This window comes from Acartia tonsa, chromosome 9 (assembly GCF_053477335.1).
Source record: "Acartia tonsa isolate MP-2025a chromosome 9, ASM5347733v1, whole genome shotgun sequence".
NCBI lineage: Eukaryota > Metazoa > Arthropoda > Copepoda > Calanoida > Acartiidae > Acartia > Acartia tonsa.
In genome coordinates, this window is record NC_137268.1 from 27,366,123 (window position 1) to 27,388,556 (window position 22,434).

The 22,434-nt window shown below is 37.5% G+C and overlaps 1 protein-coding gene across 2 annotated transcripts in view; it reads left to right on the forward strand.

The window, feature by feature from the left end:
* The window catches only part of LOC145328656 (muscarinic acetylcholine receptor DM1-like), a 73,066-nt gene extending 52,780 nt beyond the window's left edge, over window positions 1-20,286 (forward strand). For both annotated transcript variants that reach the window (XM_080172429.1, XM_080172430.1), the window contains exons 14-19: window positions 12,377-12,500; window positions 12,699-12,833; window positions 13,526-13,628; window positions 14,150-14,266; window positions 14,914-15,011; window positions 15,901-20,286. In XM_080172429.1, coding sequence (XP_080028555.1) covers window positions 12,377-12,500; window positions 12,699-12,833; window positions 13,526-13,628; window positions 14,150-14,266; window positions 14,914-15,011; window positions 15,901-15,973 — 650 coding nt within the window. In that variant the 3' untranslated portion in view covers window positions 15,974-20,286. The remainder of the gene's footprint in view (window positions 1-12,376; window positions 12,501-12,698; window positions 12,834-13,525; window positions 13,629-14,149; window positions 14,267-14,913; window positions 15,012-15,900) is intronic.
* Window positions 20,287-22,434: the final 2,148 nt, after the last annotated feature.

The following is a 22,434-nucleotide window of genomic DNA, read 5'->3' on the forward strand; positions in this document are numbered from 1 at the left end:
AAGCAGAAATATAATCTATGATTATGGTTTGGACCCTCTAAAACTGTAATCTACCTTTCCACTTTCCCCTCTCTTGGTGAAGATATCTTCAACGCCGATACGATTTTTGAAATGTAAGATTCTACTTTCCCTTCTCTTGGTGAAGATATCTTCAACGCCGATACGATTTTTGAAATGTAAGATTTCACTTTCCCCTCTCTTGGTGAAGATATCTTCAACGCCGATACGATTTTTGAAATTTAAGATTCCACTTTTGCCTCTCTTGGTGAAGATATCTTCAACAAGAGAGACAAAAGTGGAATCTTATATTTCAAAAATCGTATCGGCGTTGAAGATATCTTCACCAAGAGAGGGGAAAGTGGAAGGGTAGATTACAGTTTTAGAGGGTCCAAACCATAATCATAGATTATATTTCTGCTTCTATAAAAATGGATTCAACTCCCTAACTGTTTACTGTCCCTTGCCTTAACTTATTTTTGAGTTTTATTTTAATAGTAATATATATTTAGTCTGGCTTTGTAAGGATAGGAACATTAGATTTATTTTGCGGGTATTTTAGAACTACTTAATATGTACCACAATGGCTTTGAAAAATACTTTTGATCAAGTATTCATTTATTCGTGTGCTTTACTTTGGATAGGGTTAGGTTAGGTAAAAATGGGTACCCTCATAAAATGGTCCCCATCAATAGAAAATTTGTTTTTACTTTTTTGTTTAAAAATGACGTAACAAAAATCCATCTCTTTTTTAAGGGTTTCCTTTCCCACCTCCCCTCTTATCCTTCGATTTTTGTTACGTCACAAAGATAAAAAGTTAGACACTATTACTAGGTTCAAAATGAGTAATTTAATAGTGGAGGTCGAATTCAACCCCCACATTTTCAAGTACCACTGGCGGCATATAGGGGCGTAGCCGCTAGTAACGATATAAAGGATTCTACTCAATATTCACTTCTCTATAATATGTCAATTAGAGCTTGAAGGCATACACGAACAGGCATGTAACATCTATTGTTTGATAAATATTGTTTGATGTTATTTAAAATTATTTCCCCTTTCCCTTTTTTAAGTTTTTAAAGGCAGAATCTATTTTCTTGCAAAAATAGCATTTTTATATTAAGATGGCTTATCCCTGTCCTCAAAATATATTCTTGTAACAATCTATAATACAAAGTAGAACGATGTCTGTCTGTCTGTCCCTTAAGATCTCGGTAACCACTGAACCGATCGGATTCTACTCTTCAGGGTATCTACCTATTGGTCCTGTGGTGGTTTTAAGCTATTTTCTTGGGGGGTGGGACACCCCCAACCCCCCCAAAAAAAAAAAATCCCCCCCCATTTTTTTTTTTTTTTTTGCTGAAGATTTCCTTGGTCCTTTTTTTTGAAGGAGATTTCCATGGTCCTTTACGATTTTCGCCATAATTTGTTTATCACCTCTTGGGGCAAAGCCCCTAGAGGCTAGGGGCGAAGCCGCTAGTTATTATATAATTGATTAGAGGTAAACAAATGATAGTTATTCCAGTAGCCGTAAGGCTTCCAAACCGATTAATCTCCTCTTGATTAAAACCAGTTCTTAGCCATACTGAAAAATCAGGGATAACATTGTATAACAAGTTTCCACGAAATTAAGGATAAATATCACAACACAGAATTTTTTCTATATTTCTTTTCAAATCCGCGGAAAGCTTTCTGTTATATTCATGTATACTATTAAAGATAGTAGAACGTCATTTTGCATTCACTCGTCATTCATCGTTCAGGTTTTTTCAGGGATCTAAAGGAATAAGAAAATGGTCGATTAATTGGTGTACATTCCCAATAATGACACACAAAATTACCCCATCTGTGGATTACAAATAATGGTTAAAACGGTTGGATACGCAATTTATTGAACCAACTAATCAAAAGTCATCAAAAGTACCAAGGATGTTAAGCTAACTTTTGGGAGGGGTGTAATGAACAGCTAATTGTCCCCTTTCTTCCTGTTTTTTTTTTATAAATTTTAATTTGTTGAACTTAATTGTTTTAAATGTCTTACCTTTTTATATGCATCAAGCTTAACTTTATTTCTTCATAAAATAAAAAAAGTTTTTCTTCAAAACTTAACTTTTTTTTAAAACAAAACTTTTGAAATGGAGAAAAGACAAAAAGTTTCTTTGAATTTTTTCCTTATATGTCAGTTCTTTTATTATTTTTCCTAAAACCTGCAGAAAGTGTGGCGGCAAACATGTTACTTTTTTGTATAAAAATGTACACCATTCTTTAAAGCTAAGCAATCTAATCCGTATAATAAAGTAACAGGATCTATGTCATTGTGTTTGAACTGCTGAACCTACATGGTTCTCCTTTACAAAGTAGCTTCTCATATGCCCTAGAAAGATTTATATTGATTTCAGGGATGTTACTATTTTTAATTTTCTTTTTAAAGCTAAAATAAAAATACTGGGGAGGTAGAATTCAACCCATACCTTTTAAAGAATCCCTAGAGGCATCTATAGGCGTAGCCGCTAGTCATAAATAAACTGCTATTTTAAGTTTATTTTTTTAAGATAAAACAAAAAAGGTCCTAGGACAAACGCATGAGTCCAAAACATCTGAGTGGATAAAGCAGGAGTAAACACTTAACCTATAACTTATTTTAGACCATAAACATCTTATAGGTATTTAAAAATCCCTAACCCCTGCGGGGGGCTTATTTGTACATTCATATCTTAACCTAACCTAATCTATATAAAAATACTTAATTAAATTATTATTTTAACAATCCTGCGTTTGTCCACTTCGATGTTTGTCCTGGAACCAAAAAAAATATATAAAAAAGTTTTAGTAAAATAAAGTAAAAATTTTGACTGAGTAAATGATGGAGAGGTCATTTGGTAATGTGATTTCTCTAGGGAGGATGGTGGTACCCTCTACAAAAAAAATAGTTGTAAATCTTTGCTAGACCTATAAGAAGCTTCATTTTAAAAGGAAAACCATATCAGTCCAGCGATAAGCGAGATCATTTGCTACTCAGACATCCTGTTTTTCAAAATATGTTTAGAGACAGGGGGGGGGGGAGTAGATTGTACACTCATCCATTAGAAGAATATTGCCATCTTACTTCTCTTTTTACTTACTTATATTATATTTTTGAATGCATAGGTTCTAGAAAGTTTAGCTTCAGACATTCATAATCCTATTAAAATACATGAAAATAAAAGATGATGAACGATAAATATTTATGCATCCTCAATGATGATAAACAAAATTTCTCCCCCTGTATATAAATATCATTGTTTGAAAAGCTTAGAACCACCTATTCAAAATTAATAAAAGAACCCAAAGTTTGAGTTAAAGATGGTTATGCAAACTTTGGTACAAGTCTATGTTACAATCCAATGTCCCTACCCTTCCTGTTTATTTTTAAAATTAGTTTGTTATGTTTCTATGACTTCTTGTTAAAAATAATATAATTGTATGTCTGTAGTAGACATCTACTCTAGAATGTGCTATAGTTAAGAATAATATCATTATAAAGTCAATAAATACTTTAAGATGAACAAAATATCTATAACTAGGAAGGGATCTAAAGGGATAAGACAATGTCCGATAAATTGATGTACATCCCCAATGATAATACACAAATTACCAATTCTGTAAATTACCAATTCTGTTGATTACAATTAGTGATTGAAACGTTTGGATTCTAAACTTAATAAATAAATCAATGAAAATTAATAAAGTCCAAGAAGTTATTAAAAGCCCTTAAATAAGAAAACTTTATTATAAAACTTTGGGGACTAATGTAATAATCAGCCCCCCCTTATAACCAGAGTTTGTTAAGGTTTTTGACTATATATATAACAATATCTACTCTAGACTACACCATCCATCGTTTCATCCACTAATTTTTATATACAGAAGAGGTAAATTTGTGTATCATCATTAGAGTAAAACGCTAGAGGGAGAAAGGGTTAAATAACTGTATTTCGCCATCGCAGTGTCTTTGTGCCGACTTTCATTGAAAGTCAACCAATGATGTTGTATCAACACAGCCAAGTAGCAGAAAACAATTTGGTAGAAGACGGAAAAGGTCATTGAAAAAGGGAGGGAGTTAATTAACTGTATATACATCTACACTATAGATATGTTGTCTTATTCCTTAAGATCCCTGATAGCTAAGTACATTCCTAATAAATATAACCAAATTACACATTCTATAGATTATAATTATGTTGATTGATTGATTGATTAGCCTCCAGAGCTTCGTCAAGTCAGTTTTGTAGAATCATCGTATAATTATGTTCGAAAAGTTTGGTCAGTGCTTGTTTGAACCAACCAATCAAGATTTAATAAAAGTTCCCAAAGGTTTTCCCCTAATAAATGAGAAAACGTGTTTATTAAATATGGTACTTCCTCCATGTTTTCTTTGTCTATAAGGTTCTAAACAAGAATATTGCTTTTGTTAATATACTTTAATACTGCGTGTCAGCAGCTTATATAAATAAATTGTAGAGTTGCTATGCTTATAAAATAAAGTAACTGTGTGTAAAACTGTGATATGAGTGTCTAGGTATGAAAAATAAAGAATTAATACACTCTAAGCTTCTTGCAATCAGGGATCAAGCATGGCTATCCAATTCTAAAAATTTGATCTGACTTAATGTAGGAAATATAGTAACGTATCCTATACATATTTTATAAAATCAAAACTATTCTATAAGTATTGACAAATTTAGGCATGTCAAAAGTGGCCTATAGATTTCTAACTTTACATGATAAACAATTAGGTACAATTTAGAAAACGAGGTAACTCTATAATCGATACCAGAAAAATCATACAAGCTGATTTTTTATTTATTTTTTGGCAAATTTTACCCCCAAAAGGCCTTTTCTATTAAGTTATCCCTGCTATATCCCCCATCCCCCCTTAAAATAAAAAGCTTATAATACAGCTGTATAATCTCTATTTTTATAATCCGGGAAGTCCAAAGGGTGAAGGGTAAAAGAGTGATTATTCCCCCTCCAAAAGTAAAAAAAGCATGGACGTCCTTGCCTATATGATATAAAGATTACCCCCCCCCTTTTTGAAAAATTTTTTAGTTCCTTAAATAAAAAAGGTTGGACGTCTTTGTATAAAATTACCCATATAGACATTAAAAACAGACAACCAACCCATTTATCCCTGGTGATATTACATATACCTAGAAAGAAGCTAGGTTAATCCAATATAACAAAAAGTATTTTCCTTATTTGACTCTCTCCATCATTTTATTTTACTTTTTCTTGTCTGCAATGACAATTTTCTTTTATTAATACTAGAGGCCTCTAGGGGCACTTGAGGGAGAGGGGGAGTCTTATAATTTTAGTTTTATTTCATTCAATTAATAATTGGAAACTCTGAGCTCTTTATGGACGTTGATCACAAAAAAGTAATGTAAATATTCAAATTAGTTTCAAATCTATCACAATGTAAATGAGGTGGGGTTAATAATTTACGTGATTTTGTGGTATTCGGCAACCGTGAGCCGTGCCTATGGCAACCCTGACCTGGGTTCGGGGAAGGGCTGAGGGCCCTCCCCCGAGTCCTGGGGAAGGGGTCTGCCGACCCCCTCCCTATACCTAAAATTAATGATAGATTCTGACAGCCTTATTATGGTTAAGCTGTATTGTTAATTCCCCCCACCCTTTCCAGGGATGGGGGATCATTATTGCCCAAACTGACTATTGTATATGTATTATATTGATTCTGTTTATGATTACTTATTCCTATCTGTGTATTTATTGTTTGTTGTATATAACTTTAGTAAACCTTAGACCCTGAATAAAGGAACAACTGAATAGACTCTGTTTATTATTTAGTGATTGCTAGAGAAGCGTAGCTTCTCTATAGTATAGGTGTCCACGTCTGTTTGCACTGCCGTAGTCATTTGAACTCTGGTGTCTGCCAATTAACCTAGGCGGATACCACAACTTTTGGTGACAGCTGTGTGAGATTACGGCAAACCACAAGTGTAGAGCAGACGCGCAGCTGAGGCTAAGGTACTCCCAGCAGTGAAACTGGCAAAACTGACACAAGCAACCTGAATTACCCACCCTGGATAGCAAGGTCTAACTCTGTATCCGGCAGTTGTGGAAGCGAAACCTAGCGAAAGACCACTAAGTGTGGCGGAACCCGAGCTGCGGAGAGTAGCGAAATCGGACGAGAGACTGCGGAGAGCAGCGAAACTTGACGGAGAACCGCGAGAAGCGCCGACATCTAACGGAGGATTGAGCGCTCAAGGGCTGAAACAGGCCTGCGGACGGGCTGATACAGGCCAAATAAGTGCAAACGGCTGAAAATAGGCCAACATTTACTGCAAGAGATAGCAGGATCCAAACCAGCGGCGCTGCAGGAAGGGACATTCCCTGCCGCCACCAGCCGGATTCGGATACACGGCGCTGCAGGACGGGACATTCCCTGCCGCCGACAGGCTGAAACAAGCCAAATAGCTGAGAGCTGCGAGCGAAAATACGAGTGTAGTGTACCAAGCAGAAGAAAAACTACGTTAACTCCAAGTATCCTGAGAGGCTACAGCGCAGCCACCCATCTAGAAAACAGATATTATATCACATTTTAGGGATTACCACCCTAGTGTGAAAGCTGAACAATAGATTTATGAGCAAGGCTTGGTAAACAAATTTGTTGTGTATTGTGATAAAGCCAAAAATAGAACAGGCTTGGTAAGCAAATTTGTTGTGTATTGTGATAAAGCCAAAAATAGAACCTAGATGTAATATAACAATGCATTGATAAACAATCTAACCCCCCAAGCCTTCAGCACAACAAATCCACCCCTTATCCCAACGGAAGGGGAGGGGCCCACCATAAATTGAAGCAAATACAATTGAGGTGACATAACAATAAGCTCAGGATTAAGGAAAAGGCATAATTACCTCACCACCCAGTTACTTCAAACCTACAGCACCCCCCTCCCCATAGGGGGGAACGGACGGTTTTACCCCGTCCCCTCACGCGCTCCCCCTCCTACCCACACTTGAATAAGTCCGCCCACGGTGTGGAGATAGCGACCGGGAGAACAGAGCGCCATTTACGGGTCGCGCAGCAGAGCTTGGGACGCACAAAAAATTCAACGGACGAATAAGACAAAGCGGACCAATGAGAGAGCAGATTGAGGGATAGGTGCGCGTTTTACCTGTGTGCGCAAATCTGACGGCGCGTAGGCGCGTTGCAGGGAAAGGAGATTTCACGCACACACACACACACAGGAGCGGAGCTACTCCATAGCATCCAACAGAGATATTTTTAGAAAAAAAAGACTTGCAAGCTCCTCCCTCCTATCTATAGTGTGATAAGGAAAACCAAATCAGTTCCTGACAGCAGTTCAGACCCTCAACAACTATCTACACCTACCAGCCTACTCTACAACTCAGAAGCTAGTGACAAGTACTCTAGGTACACCTAATTTAAATCTTTGTAGTTAAACTACCAACCTAGTGATAAACAGTGTTGGCTGCTAGGCTAGACAGCCTCAAGTGTAAACCACTCATAGTATTGACTTAAAACTTCGTGTCCCGCCGCTGAACCTTTGACCCGATGGAGCAGCCACAAGCGCAAGGAGGCGACCAGCTCCAAGGATAGCTCCAGGATGATCCCCAGCTGGCTCCAGCCGAGTACCGCAAGCTGATGCTGAGTAACCTGCCGGAGTATCGAGGACCGCCCAAGCAATCCTGGAATTCCCACATCAGGAGATTAGAAATGTCATGGGCGGCTTACCGTGTGCCCCCCCATGACACACTGAATCGCCGCAACGCCCTTTTACTATCCCTGGCGGGGCAAGCGGCGGAGATGGCCTCTCATCTGTTTGGCGAGGCAGGCCAAGCCTTGACATACGAACAAGTCAAGGCCGAGTGTGAAATGTTATTTCGTCCAGCCTATGAATTTCAGACCCTGAAGCAAGCCTTCAGAGATTATAGGCAGCACTCGACAGAACCTGTACAAGCATATATATCCACAAAGTGTGCATTGTATAGGGAGGCCTATAGCCACGAGGATCTTGAATTATTGATTGACGAATTAAATCGTGGCATTCGTAACGCTAATGTGAAACGTGAAATGATGGGACATGAGATCGCCTCGGTACCTGAGTACACGAGGCGAGCCATGTTTACCGTGACCATGATCACCAAGCAGCTGAAGGAGGGTGTGTGCCTAGTGGACGCCACCGACGGGCTCACGGGATCGGCCAGCGTCCAGTTGCCCCAATATGATGAGTCGGAGCCAATGGAGATTGGCGCCTTGGCTCCGGGTCTCCACCAGATGGGGAAGGTCGCCCCAGATGACAAGATTCCAGGCCGCTGCTATCGCTACAATGGGAAAGGCCACCGAGTCCGAGACTGTCCTACGCCTATGGAGGTCAGCCTAGAAGAGAGACGCACCCAGCCACGCCGTGACCGTCCTGCCAAATGTGACCGTTGCCATTACGCAGGCCATACGGCGGCCGAGTGCAAGGCTGACTGGGACCAGGTAGCCGGCCGGAGACGCGTCGCTGACAAGGGCGCTCCCTCAGGAAAGCCCAGCAGAGTAGCCAACATGGAAGGGAGCGCGCCCCCAGCCACACTCCAGCAAGCAGCCGCCCCCAACCCAACGGGTCGAGCCGAAGGAATGCCGCAGTTTGGAACCATCCCAGCTAGGATCAACGTGCTGGGAGGAGCGGCTGAACCCAACCGGGTTGGACTGGGCTTCAGCCTCAACCACTTGGGACCGGAGTTCGTGCAGCCCACCAACATTGCAGAGCCAAAAGTCCTGAGGCCCCAACCCTTCAGCCTCAACATGATGGGGCCTGCCAGACCGAGTCTACCCAGCAAGAGTGGAGGGGCGCTACCCAGTGCCACTGAGACAGTGTATGGGGAGGCCCTGGCGGCCGCTGAGCGAGAGAGGCAAGAGGTGCTAGCCAGCGCATCGGAGTCAATGTCTGGGGCGGCAACCGCCGCCGCCACCTGCGATGACTGGGGGGTGCTATCCAGCGCCCCCACCCTGGTGCCTGGGGCGACAACCGTCGCCGCCACTGAGATACCTGGATCCTGGAACGAGCCAGCAGCCCCAGAGGGAGGGGTGACATCCGTCACCCCCAGTCAGCCAGCGCCACCAGCCAGCAGGGAGGGTCCAGCTATCCATCAGCCAGCGCCACCAGCCCGCAGGGAGAGCCCAGCCATACACCATCCAGCGCCCCCTGCCAGCAGAGGGAACCCAGCTGCCCACCATTCCCAACTGAGCCAGGATAAGTTAAATTTGACAAATGTATTGTATCCAAAGTATTGTAACCCTCCAGCCTTGCCTGTGCCTCCCGCACCAGAGGCTGGGGAGATTGAAATTTGGGATTATAAGGACCTTCACCCTCGATATGGTGGGCGCCTTGGTCAACAGCCCCGAGGGGGTGGGTTGTGAAGGGGAGGACGTCCATTTCGAGGGCCAGCTGTACCGCAATGAATTAGTGCTCCAGGAGCGACGGCTGCTGGTCAAGGAAGAGACCTATGTAGTCGAGAATGGACGGGTGGAGTCCCAGTCTGACCACCTGACCCTAGAGTGTCCCCATTCCGAGCTGTCCTGCATCACTGGAGAGGCCACCTACGTGTGGGACCACCTGGGGAGAGATTGCCCCTTGAGGCTGATCCGCAGCCTCCAGCCTAGCCTGGTGATGGATGCGTTTCTGGTTGACCATCAAGCCCAATTCTTCATCAACATGACTACCCCCACCTCAATAGTGAACTGCGACTTTGAGGCCCATGCCACCAACCACCCAGCATTGTTCGTGGCAGCCGACCCGGCCGCGGCAGCGCTGCCCAGAGTATCGGCCAGGGACGTGGATGTCCCCCTGCAGGCCCAGATACATGCAGGTTACATCGGATTTACCCTGGAAACTCGAATGAGAAGCACAGCAGCAGAAGAAGTAGCGGCCAATTGCTGGAAGCTCCAGCAACTAGACCCGGCCCATCCAGTGCGTGTCCAGGGGAGCACGTTCTCTGTGTTGAGGGGAGTTGTATTGCTCCAGCTTACCTGCCAATGCAATAAATATGTTGTCAGGGAGAGCAATGAATGTTGGGACAAGGTGCCGGTGGAGCCCACAGGATTTGTAGATGCCGTGACAAAGGTGTATAGCGGCCACGCCACCAAAATTCCCTGCTCCTCCACCTACCCCCTAACTGTACACGCTGAGGAAGGATGGATAGAGCTAACCCCCCCACCTAAGAAGAGGCCACCCCCGCTGGATACACCCAAGCAGCTGCTGACAGAGCCCTTGGATGACTTCAGTTCGGGAGGCTTGTATTCGCAGGCTGAACTGAATGACTGGCAGCAGCTGCTAGCGTTCCCAGCGTATAAGGCCGCCATGCTGACCGGCCTGTCGTATGGCTCATGCGTTCAGCAAGGTAGCTGTTCAGCCACCGGAGACCATGGGATCGTGTCCTACGATATTGACCGACTGGCGGAGGAAGGAGAAGCAACCCTGGATGTCTGGGCTGGGTTCAGACAGGCTATTCACGAGTGGGGAGATGGCGCAGCCATACTGTGTCTGCTGTTGTTGATCCTCAAGCTGCTGGGAGACTTAACCATCATTTCCCTGGCAGCCGCACAAGGAGGTGTACGGGCCGCCATGAACGCGATGTCACAAGTATTCCTGTACCACCCAACCTTGTATCGCAAGGCCTTGGCCAGAGCCAGGCTCACCCATGCCAAGTCCCGGGACTTTTCAGTAGACTGGGATGCCATTCCTATCGGCCGGGAAGCAGCCGAGGAAATGGTATCCATGCAATCAGCCGATAGTGGGAATGACCGCCCAGGCAGACCTGGGCCACACTCTGGAAAGCCCCGCGGCCCCTCGGGAGGCCAGGCTGTTGCCCAGACGGTCAACCTGGTAGCCAGTGCCCCAGCCGCTGCCAACAACAACCAGAATGCCCCGTTACTGACCGGCCCCGCAGCGGCTGTGCCCCACGCCAACCTGACACCTGCTGGCGCCGAGCTACGTGTCCAACAAAAGCCAGCCTCTACCTTCTATCCCACGTTGGGGGCCCATCAGCCCTGAAAATCACCACTAGGATTCCATTGAATCATTATCGCTTGTATATAAATTAGCCCTAAGGAGCGGGCCGAAGGCCTCAACCACTATCGGAAGTCTGGCAGGGAAACCCCCTCCCAGCCTTCCGAGGGGAGAGTTGTGGTATTCGGCAACCGTGAGCCGTGCCTATGGCAACCCTGACCTGGGTTCGGGGAAGGGCCGAGGGCCCTCCCCCGAGTCCTGGGGAAGGGGTCTGCCGACCCCCTCCCTATACCTAAAATTAATGATAGATTCTGACAGCCTTATTATGGTTAAGCTGTATTGTTAATTCCCCCCACCCTTTCCAGGGATGGGGGATCATTATTGCCCAAACTGACTATTGTATATGTATTATATTGATTCTGTTTATGATTACTTATTCCTATCTGTGTATTTATTGTTTGTTGTATATAACTTTAGTAAACCTTAGACCCTGAATAAAGGAACAACTGAATAGACTCTGTTTATTATTTAGTGATTGCTAGAGAAGCGTAGCTTCTCTATAGTATAGGTGTCCACGTCTGTTCGCACTGCCGTAGTCATTTGAACTCTGGTGTCTGCCAATTAACCTAGGCGGATACCACAATTTAATGAAGGTTATAAGTAAAGAGTAGTCCCGAAAAACTATAGTCCATTATTTTCAATTTACAATTTAATACATAAATCTTATATCAAGATGGTTGCGTTATAAATAGATATAATTATTTAAAACTCAATCTAAAACTATTAAAATCCCTGAATAAACCAACCATATTCTTGAGTTTATATGGTATATAAAAGTTGATATGAATTGAAGAATGTAAGAAAAATAAAACTTCTTGCTATAAAAACAAAAACTTTTTACTCAGTCTCTTTCATTTTCATAAAAACAAGAAAATCGGAGGAATAGCTTATTTTGACAGCTGATTAACCAAACCAACCCAACGTTAAAGTTTAAAGGGAACATCTTTTCAGTAGGTTAGGTAAGGTTCTTTACGGGCCCTGGTGGTTTTAGTTTTTGTTGGGTTAGCAAATCAGCCAATTTTTTTTAGATAAAATAAGGGTTATGGGTCACTTCATGTTCGATAAAAGTAAAATCACCAAAGAAATAATTAAAACTTTCCAGGGAAAGAGATAGAGCATACAGAAAAATGATAAAATAGTTGCCAGTCAAATTTAACTTTATTAAAACTTTTAATTTTATTTCCAAGTAAAGTATAATGAAATCAGTTGTTCTATGGGTTATATATGTATTACTATACAAAACAGGATATTTTTATTTATAAAAAAAGAAAAAAGTTTACTACATTTTTTTATTATAGGATGTGAGCCAGTGTATACAATCCTAATCCAGCTGCCAAATCCCAAACGAGAGAAGGATCCAGATTCTGCATCAATCAGAATTCTTTCAGAAACTTCACTCAATGATCTTTCAAAAAGCGACAGGTAACAGTTTACAAATTTTATGCCAAGGGATTTGGTACAACCCAAAAATAAATATAAACCTTTCCAGGACCTATGAGAAGCTAAACTGTAAAGGGGAACCATATCGGTTCAGCGGTTAGGAGATCCTTCGGTACAGACAAACAAACTCAAAAACACCCTGTTACATTTGTATAAGGATAATCCTGATCCTGATTTTAGGTCCCTGCGCTACTCCCTGGGGGCCATGAACCGTTTGAGTACTGACTCAAGCTTGTACTCCCTGCCCTCACCTCTCAAGGACAGGAAACAATCAGCTGATAGGCTATCATTAGACACGAGGATAGTATCAAAACAGTAAGTTTTTCTATGTCCTTTTAACAAAAGGCATTTAAAATTCACTTATTCCACAAATTCAAAATCTTTTTTTAAATGCTTTATCGTCATTTGTATGGCAATCTTGGGACCTTCAAAGCAGTGGTCTCCAAAAAGTTTTTCCGTCTGTCTGTACCCCCCCCCCCCTGCCCTCTCCTCTCATGAGGAAACAATCAGCTGATAGGCTCTCATTGGATACGAGGATAGTATCAAAACAGTAAGTTTTTCTATGCCCTTTTAACAAAATTCACTTATTCCACAAATTCAAAATCTTTTTAAACTGCTTTATCATCAATGGAATTCCATTTGGGACCTCTAAACGTTTGTCTGTCTGTCGGTACTCCCTGCCCTCTCCTCTCAAGGACAGGAAACAATTAGCTGATAGGCTATCATTAGATACGAGGATAGTATCAAAACAGTAAGTTTTTTTTCTATGCTCTATAATGAAAAGGCATTTAGTTTTCTATTTTTCGAAAAATTACAATTCTTAAAGGCTTATAGTTTCACTTCTTCTATCAATTCAAAATCTTTTGAAAATGCTTTATCGTCATATTATGCCCCTTGGGACCTCCAAAATAGTGATCCCTAAATATTTTTTAATATATTACAAAAATAAGGAGGAGAGGGGGTGGGTATCATTTTTGTTTGAAAGAGCCAAATTATTTAAATTTTAGATATGTACGTACAATGAACACTCCCTCTGCCGTACCTACAACTACAACTACTTCTCTCCCGAGAAAAAATAAAGTCAAGAAGGCATCACAAGAAAAACGCCAGGTAGGACAACAAGTCATTAAAACAAAAAAGAAACAAATTTGAAATTTGGCATTTCAATTAGTGATATACAGGATAAGGCAAAGTTCGACAAAATGATACAAAATAAAATTGCCTCTCCCTTAGATTGAAATTGTTGAAAACGTTTGGGCACTTCATGTTAGTACCACCAATCAAGATTTATTAAATTTTATTACATTCATCTTAGAAATTTCTGTTCAAAACAATATGAACTATAACTTTTAAAACTCAGATTTGGTTTTGATCAAGCGAAAATGCATTGGGTTTATAGCTGTACTGGAAAATGATTTCAATTATCACTCCGAATTTTTTTAATTGAGGCTGAATTAAAACAAGTTCTTGCGAGAAAAAATCATTAGAGACAATTTTACACAAAAATCTGAGATATAACCCCTTTCAAAACAGGAATTGATCCTATATTTTTCTATTTTTATATCCGCGGATCATTGTCTTTTATTGGATGCGATAAATCTGTGCATAATGTATATTTTTTCCTTTTTTAGGAAAGAAAAGCTGCGAAAACATTGTCGGCCATTTTGATTGTGTTCATTGTAACATGGACTCCCTACAACGTGCTGGCTATCATGAAGGGCCTCGTAGATGAGGACAGGGAAGATCAGGTACAACTTTTACTGTGTGTGTGTTTGTGTGAGTATGGATGTAGGTGTGTGTGTGCGCGAGTAGTCTTTTCTAGTACATGATAAGATAAAATTCAATTTTAAAGTAAATTTTTAAAAGATGTATACTGGATATCTGAAGGATTAGGATCTGCAGGAGCTTAAATAATACCTAAAGTTGGACTAAACACGTATATATTTATGTTTATCTTTACTATTGAGAGATATTTTAGATTTTAATATTTTGTTATGGTCCTAGATGTTATGCCAATTTTCATTATAACTAGTTTTTTTAACTTAAAAAATCAATTACATCCTTTAATCTATTAGTTAAGGCCGCAAAATTAAAACTATTTCATTTATCATAAAGCTAAGTTAATTTATCATCGTAGTAACGTTTCCAGTATGACTTGAAACCGATTAATATCCGCAAGTTTATAACCAGTTCTCAGTCAAACCGAAAAATCATGTATAGCATCGTATTACTGATAATTTTCCACGAATAATAATAATAATTAATAAAAATCTTAAATAAATACTAGTTTTCTTAGCCCAGGCCTCCGGCATATCGGGTTTGACAAAACTGGTTTTAATCTTATATTTTTTTATTTTAATATCCGCGGAAACAAAAAAAACATTTTGTATTTCAGTTGATCCCAAACTCGATGTGGAATTTCTTTTATTTTCTGTGTTACCTCAACTCTACGATAAATCCATTCTGCTACGCGCTCTGTAACGCGGCATTCAGGCAATCAAACAATACTCAATTTCCTAATATTAAAGTAATAGGGTGTCTGATTTTCTTTGAATGTGTCTGTCTGTCTGTAAACCTCTAAATTATTTTTTTATTTACATTTAAAAAAACTTCAATTAAATATATTTGGTCGACTTACACCTCCCCCCTCAACAGTTTATTTGAAATAAAACAAACCTTTTAAATTAGGTGGTGCAACCACCATATAGTCTATTGCTTAATTCTATGTTTTATAAGACCTCATATGTTTTTTTCTCTTGTTAACGACACGAGTTTGTTTCATAACTTTTTGATTTTTAATAAAATTTAATTAGATATTTTAGTAGATTTTGTCATTAGTGCGTGGGTGTAATTAGAAAAGTGTTAAATTCTTTAAATATTAAAATACAGAACATTGTGTTCAAATGGAATCGAATATACGTGGGTATTAAAACAGGGGAAAAATTGTCATCAATTTAGGTTGCTAATATGAACCTCATTTGTTGGTCAGTTCGTTTATCTAGTAGGAGGGGATTGGATGGAGTAAAGCGGGTAGAAGGGGGGAGGGGTATCGTTATTTTAGCCAGCTGCAAGTATCACTTTATAAATTTATACTGCTATGCTACTTATGAACATAGTTATCCTTGTTAAATTAAGTTTAAGTTGCTACACACTTATTCATACTTATATAAATAACTGAATTATAAAGATGCTTCGCTTATAAAATTGCACCTTGTTGCCCATAGAATAATTATATCACACAAAATAATTCTATGGAAAATTTTAAAAATAAAAACGGATCTATTAACCTAATTGTTACAGGAATTATGATAGCATAATTCAAACATGCCTATATTAGAGCTTTGCTTTAAAAAATGAGTATTGATGATTTAAATGCCACCAGGAGAACATACATGAGAATTCTGACCTGCAAGTGGAGCGGAAACAAACCAGCACAAAAATTCTACTATGGATGAAATTAGTAAATATGTCATTTCTTGCAAACAGTGATATTTTAAGTATAGCAAATAATTTTATAGAAATAATAACAGGGTTGTAAGGGTGTAAAAATCAGGGAGGGAGGGGACATTGGTCTCATAATTACACTTTCCCCAAAAGTTTTATAATAAATTTTCTTATTCGTTGGCTAAACAACTTTGGAGACTTTTATTAAATTTGATTGGTTTGAGTGTCCACATGTTTCAACTACCAATTGTAATCTACAAAAGGAGTACTTTTGTGTATCATCATTGGGGAAGGACATTAATTTATCAGCCATTGTCTTCTCCCTTTAGATCCCTTTGTAAACATATGTACAACAAAACCTAAACAACAACAAAAATATTTAGAAGTAATTCCCCCCCCCCCCCTCCTTAAATTAAAAAAGTTATTGAAATTTATAAACTTTCTTCTTATCCTTGCACACCACCCATCCCCCCCCCAAAAAAAAAACCAAACGATAAAATTTGTATCTCATTCTCGCAATATTGCACTTATGGGATAAGTTTCTAAAATATTCTGTAAATAAAATGATCACATAGCATAAAGTTAATTTATTTGTACCAGATGGAGAGAGAGACACAGAGAGTTTTGTCATTTGATGAAACATATTTGGAATACAAATTCCAGCATATTCAATATGGCTAAAATACGATACATGATTTTTCAGTATAGCTGAGAACCGGTTCTAATCCACCGAATTTAATCGGTTTTGAAGCGATGCTGTAAAATAATTTCTAATAAATCAAACCTACAAGGCATTAAGTTAGTTTGTGACTTCAGCTATTTTCAAAACTATGAATTAGAAATTAAAGAAAAAAGGATTTCCTTTAACTTTTCGATCAATAAGAGATCAAACCAGTGGCGTGCTCTGGGTTTTATCGTGGTTGTGCGTAGAAAACCTGACAATTTTGCACCCCGTTTCTTCAAACACCCGGCGCATTATTTAAGAAAAAAAATATTTTTCTGCAAGAGGTCCCAGATTTTGATCAAGATTTCCAGTCCCCTTCATTTCGTCATAAAACTAAGGGCTGGGTGATTTTTAACCTTTTTAATCCATTTAAAGTCCGATTATTGTGCATTTTCTCACAGTGGTATTTTCACAAAGATTTTAAAGTTTAAAGAAATTTTACATTAATTTAAGGGGGGGGGGGGGGACTCTTGTTAAGGTTTTGACAGGTAGTTGTCGTGCTGAATTAAAAGATATTTCTAAAAAGATTATTTTGATATATTTACTGTTACTTTTTGCAGGAAACGATATAATTATACAACGAATATATCTTTCATTATAGTATTAAAAATAAATGTATAGAAAATTATTAAATTGATAGTTATTTATCGCATCGTATTATAAACAGCCTTCCGCGGATATAAAAATGTACAGTTAAAAGATTAAAACCAGCCTTTTTCGCCCTGAGATGCCGAAGGCACGGGCCAAAAAATGGTTTTAATCTATTAATTGTACATTTAAATATTAGGAAACTAGATATAATACGTTGCTATACATAATTTTTCGGTGTGGCTGAGAACTGGTTCAAATCCATTGGATATTAATCGGTTTCAAAGCGACACTGAAAAAGTATGATAAAACAGGGTGGACAAAGATTTTAGTAAAGATTTAATTTTCTTAGTGTATATTACATACATGAAATCAACCAATTATGTGGCGATTTCAAGTCTTTTCTAATAAAGTTCTACCGCCTGTTATTACTTAAATCTTTGCCTGTCATTTTTTGTATCTAAAATTATCATTTTCACAAAACCTTGTCATTTACCTATTTAAATCCATATTTTGTAAGGCTTAGTTCATAATCATCAAAAATGGCCAAAATTTAAAAAGTATTTATCACAATTTAAAAATACCAAAATCAAAAGTCATTATATGTCATTAAGTAGCGCAGCAATTACAAGATTATGGGTGGGTTTGTCATTTATAATCTCTTGATTGTAATTGGAAAGGCAATTTAGGGTCCGATTTTGTACAGCATATATACTGTGTTTTTAGCTTTTTTTCGTTTTTTCAAATATATTTAAGCAGGTTTATTTACTAAAATAAGTAAGAAAAGATATTTTAAAACCAAAAATTAATTTAACTTTAAAAACTATTATTTCAGGGGTTGTTTGCCCTTGTACTTTTTAGAGTTGCATACATAAACGGACTAGTATTGGGTATCTCTTACCCAGAAATTTTCTATTTGGAGTGAAGCTGTTCTATAAAAATACAATCATAAATGTAAATGTTATTATAGAATATTTTTATCCCATTATATAGCCTTTTTACATGTTATTGTGTATAAGTATCTAATAAAATTTCGTATTAAATAAAATGATTTTGTGTTTAACCAAAAGTTCAAAACTTAAATTTTTCTATCAAAAAGGAATATTATATCAAATAATAGCGATTTTTTTAACTTTTAACAAAACTCCACGAAACAATTTTATACAACATGTAATTTAAAAAAAAATATAATATGGTCTTTGAACTGAAAAAAAAGTAACAGGGACGTCCAAGCTTTTATTTTTAGGGGGTAAAAATTAGGGAATTCAAAGGTTGGAGGGGGGTTATCTAATGTATTTTTTTTTAATTATGGGGGTAAACACCCCTTCACCCCTACCCTTGGACGTTTATGAGAATTATACCAGTATAGACTTATAAATACATACACAAGAAACGAAGAGTATATTTGCTACTAAAATAAAAAATTGTAATATTTACAATGAATGCCAAATTTTCTTCAATATTTTAAGTATTTTGCTATTTTTTTGTAAATATGTTTTTTAGAAGTATTGTTTTATAATACTTTTTACTAAAGAATTGTTTTTCAAATTGGAATTTTAGTAGCGTAGCTAATCTATAATTAGATTATGTTCTTTTGGAAGTACTTCTTCATGTAATATTGATATAGTTAAAACCATTTGACCTTTCGGGTAAAGTTCAGTTTAGGGTAAAACGTTCCTGGTAACGATTATCTCAAATATCTATAAACTTTAAAAGGCTTTTAACGTCCATCCAAACGATGTAACGTATAGAGTATGCCCTCAAAATATTTCAACCGAAAAAAGAAGTCCTACAAATAATCTGCACATAAATACGCAAAAAAATACTTATTTTGTGCGTTTTTCTTCAGTGAAGCTTTCCCTGTGCATTATTGGATCTTGGTATTCCAAATTATATTTAGGCCTTCTTATGCCATTTAAATGGTGTGCGGGCATGATATGTACGTTCAGCCGTTTGGCAGCTAGAAGCCTTTGAATTTCATAGATTTTTGCAGATTTTCGTTACCAGGAACATTAATTTTCTTTTTTTTTATCATCAAAAATACAATTTATTTTTTTTTTGCTGCGCTACATATTTTATATTTTACTTTCTAAATTAAATTTTAAAAATATTTTTTTAATCTACTAAATTTTGGGAACATTTTAGTAATTTATTATGTGAAAAATCATTTATAGTATCGTATTACAGAAAATTTCCCACGAATATTTAGATAAAAATCATAGAATTTATATTTGTTTTCTTCAGCCCCTCAGGTCTAAGAAAACTGGTAATAATCTTATAATTTTTTACATCAATATCCGCGAAGAGCTGTCTATAATACGATGCGATAAATAAACATTATAAAATTTAGAAAATTTACATTGATGAATATTAATCTTAAATTGTGATATTTTCATCAAATCATTATAATTATATAATAATGTATTTTTTACTCTGCACTTTAGCAGAGTTATATTATATTCATTTTACATTAAATTCGTTCAAAAAATACATGTTCGTATAATTTAAAAAGATTGTTTATACTTTTAGAGAATGAGAATAATAGACCAAAAGAAATTTTAAAGATTTATTAAGAGTTTAAAATGATTTGGTACTCAAGGCCAATAAAGAATTTATTAGTGAAACAAAACTTATTATTTCCGCTATATTTTTGTACATTAGCATGAAGTAAAAAATTTATATTATTTAGGTTCGGAAAATTTGTAGGTTCCTAAATCCTACAAAAAATTAGGGAAATGGACAAAAAATATTAATTTCTAAAGGTAAGTCTCTTATTCTCATTCCATTTTTCGTGATATGGCCTTTTATTCAAAGCTCAATTTAGCTAAACAAAATTAGAAAAAGACATATCGCACAAAAATACAAAAACTATATCTTTGTTTTTGATTGTTGATACTTAAAAAATTTGTATGATATTCTATTGTAAATTAATGTGAAAAAAATGTTGTTTTTTAAGCCCCATAGTTGATGTTAAAATATAAAATGTACAACTAATAAATGTCGGCTGTTTTATTAGTTTGTTTGTCTTTTATTTATTTTATGTTGCTTTGGCTTCCCTTAAAAGAAGACAATGGCTTAAACCCTGCCCCAACAAGTATTATGCAGTCGGAAAACGTGGCATAAACTGAATCGTTAAAATATGATATTTTTCTGTTCTGCAATTCTATCTTTTTATCATCCTAAAAGAAGGGGGGAGGGGAGGATAGAAGCAACCCAACCAAAAACATTTTAGGGGGCTCATTTTCTTCTTATTCTTTCGTGCTATATGTAATCGAGGAAGATGATGTGCCCCAGCCCTGGACAAAAATAACACAACATCATCAATTGTGGTTTGATTTTTAGAACCTTTTACGAGATCATAGCGAATATATTAAACATCCTGATACTTCAGTTTACAGAATATTGGCGCCTCTCTCAGTTTTATCTCTAACCATATCTTTCATATCCCCCCCCCCCCCCCAACAAAACCTCACCTCCTTACCTTTAAACATACCCCTACTCCCCGACCAATCTATTTGAAGCATAAAAAGCCGCCAAACTTATTTGAAACTTACTTTTCATTAAAAAGTTTTCCCGTCGACCTCTACTCTTATGGGTTGGATACATAAAAAACATTCGTCAAACACGTTGCCAGATGGAGTTTGATATTAACCCTACCTACCTCGTCGATTACCTCTTACGGAAAAGGCTGCTGTCCATGACACTCTAAAGTCAGGTCAAACAACCAAGGATAACTAAGGGGAGCCATATCTCTCCTTTTCTGTCCAAGCACCCGCTCTATTAGTTTAGAAAACACACAATAGACAACCAACTCTTTGATTGAAAGATCTTTGTTTGGAAGTCATAACTATGTATGGTAACGAGTAATGGGCCGAGATCAGAACCTATTATCTCCTCGGCAACGAGGAAATGATGGGGTCGCAGATAATAAATTAACCATATTTCTCATTGAGTTTTGCTCAAAAATTTGACGAAAACATATTTCATAAATTTTTGATTTTTCTGCTAAAATATTAGATGCTTAAGACTGGCTTTAAAGATAAAACAAAAAAATAATTCGGAAAGTTAAAAAATCCTCCATTGCCAAGCGATTTGATTTTTTCCCTTTAAACTTAACTTGGACCAATTAAAGTTTTTATATTGCTAAAATTGGTAATATACATACATTACTATTTGGTATTAGTTAGAAACTTTTCTAAGGCCATAAAAAAATATCGATGTTAACGGGAAATAGTTAGTAATTAGTATAGTATAGAACATGCTGTAAGTGTTATAAACAACAGTAAATCTTTCCTTTACACAAGATAAAGTAATGGAAAGTAAAATTGATTTATAGAGTCACTTATTCCAAGTAAAAGGAAAGGAAAGATTGCATTCTATTAAACCATCTTACACCTCCCCCCCCCCCCCCCCACCTGCTTAATTTTTAAATTTGTGTGTTTTAAACAGCGGAGTTAATCTAAGATTACCTATGTATTAACACAAGCCGCGCAATCCAAATTTTAAAAATGTCCGCATTTTTTTTGCACACCCTTTAATTGTCAGGCACCTTCAAGAACCATTTAAACAAGGTTTGCTTTAATGTTGACTGCATTTTTTAGTATTGAACTGTAAAAGTTTTGCCCAAATATTAACAACATATTCAAGTATCAAACTGTAAAAGTTCTGTCCTAATGTTAACAACATATTTAAGTATCAAACTTTAAAAGAGTTGTCCTGATGTTAACAACATATTTATGCATCGAACAGTAACAGTTTTGACCTTTTGTTTACAACATATCTAAGTATCGAACTGTAAAAGTTTTGCCCTTATGTTTACAACGTATTTAAGTATCGAACTGTAAAAGTTTTGCCCTGATGTTTACAACCTATTTGCATATTCACGACTCACTCTCAATATCATATTAGTTATATTACACATTTTTTTTGTTTTTTTTTACTGTTAGTATGTGTGTCTGTTCTGAAGGAGTTCGCTAACCGCTGAACTGATACGGTTCTCCTTTACAATGTAGCTTCTCATAGCTCCTGGGAAGTTTAGAAAGTCTAGATCCCTAAAGTTTAGAAAATCTAGATCCCCATTCCCATAATTAAAGAAAAATGAACACAGCGTAGGACTAATAAAATCACCTTGAGAATTTAAAAAAGATACATTTTGTTATG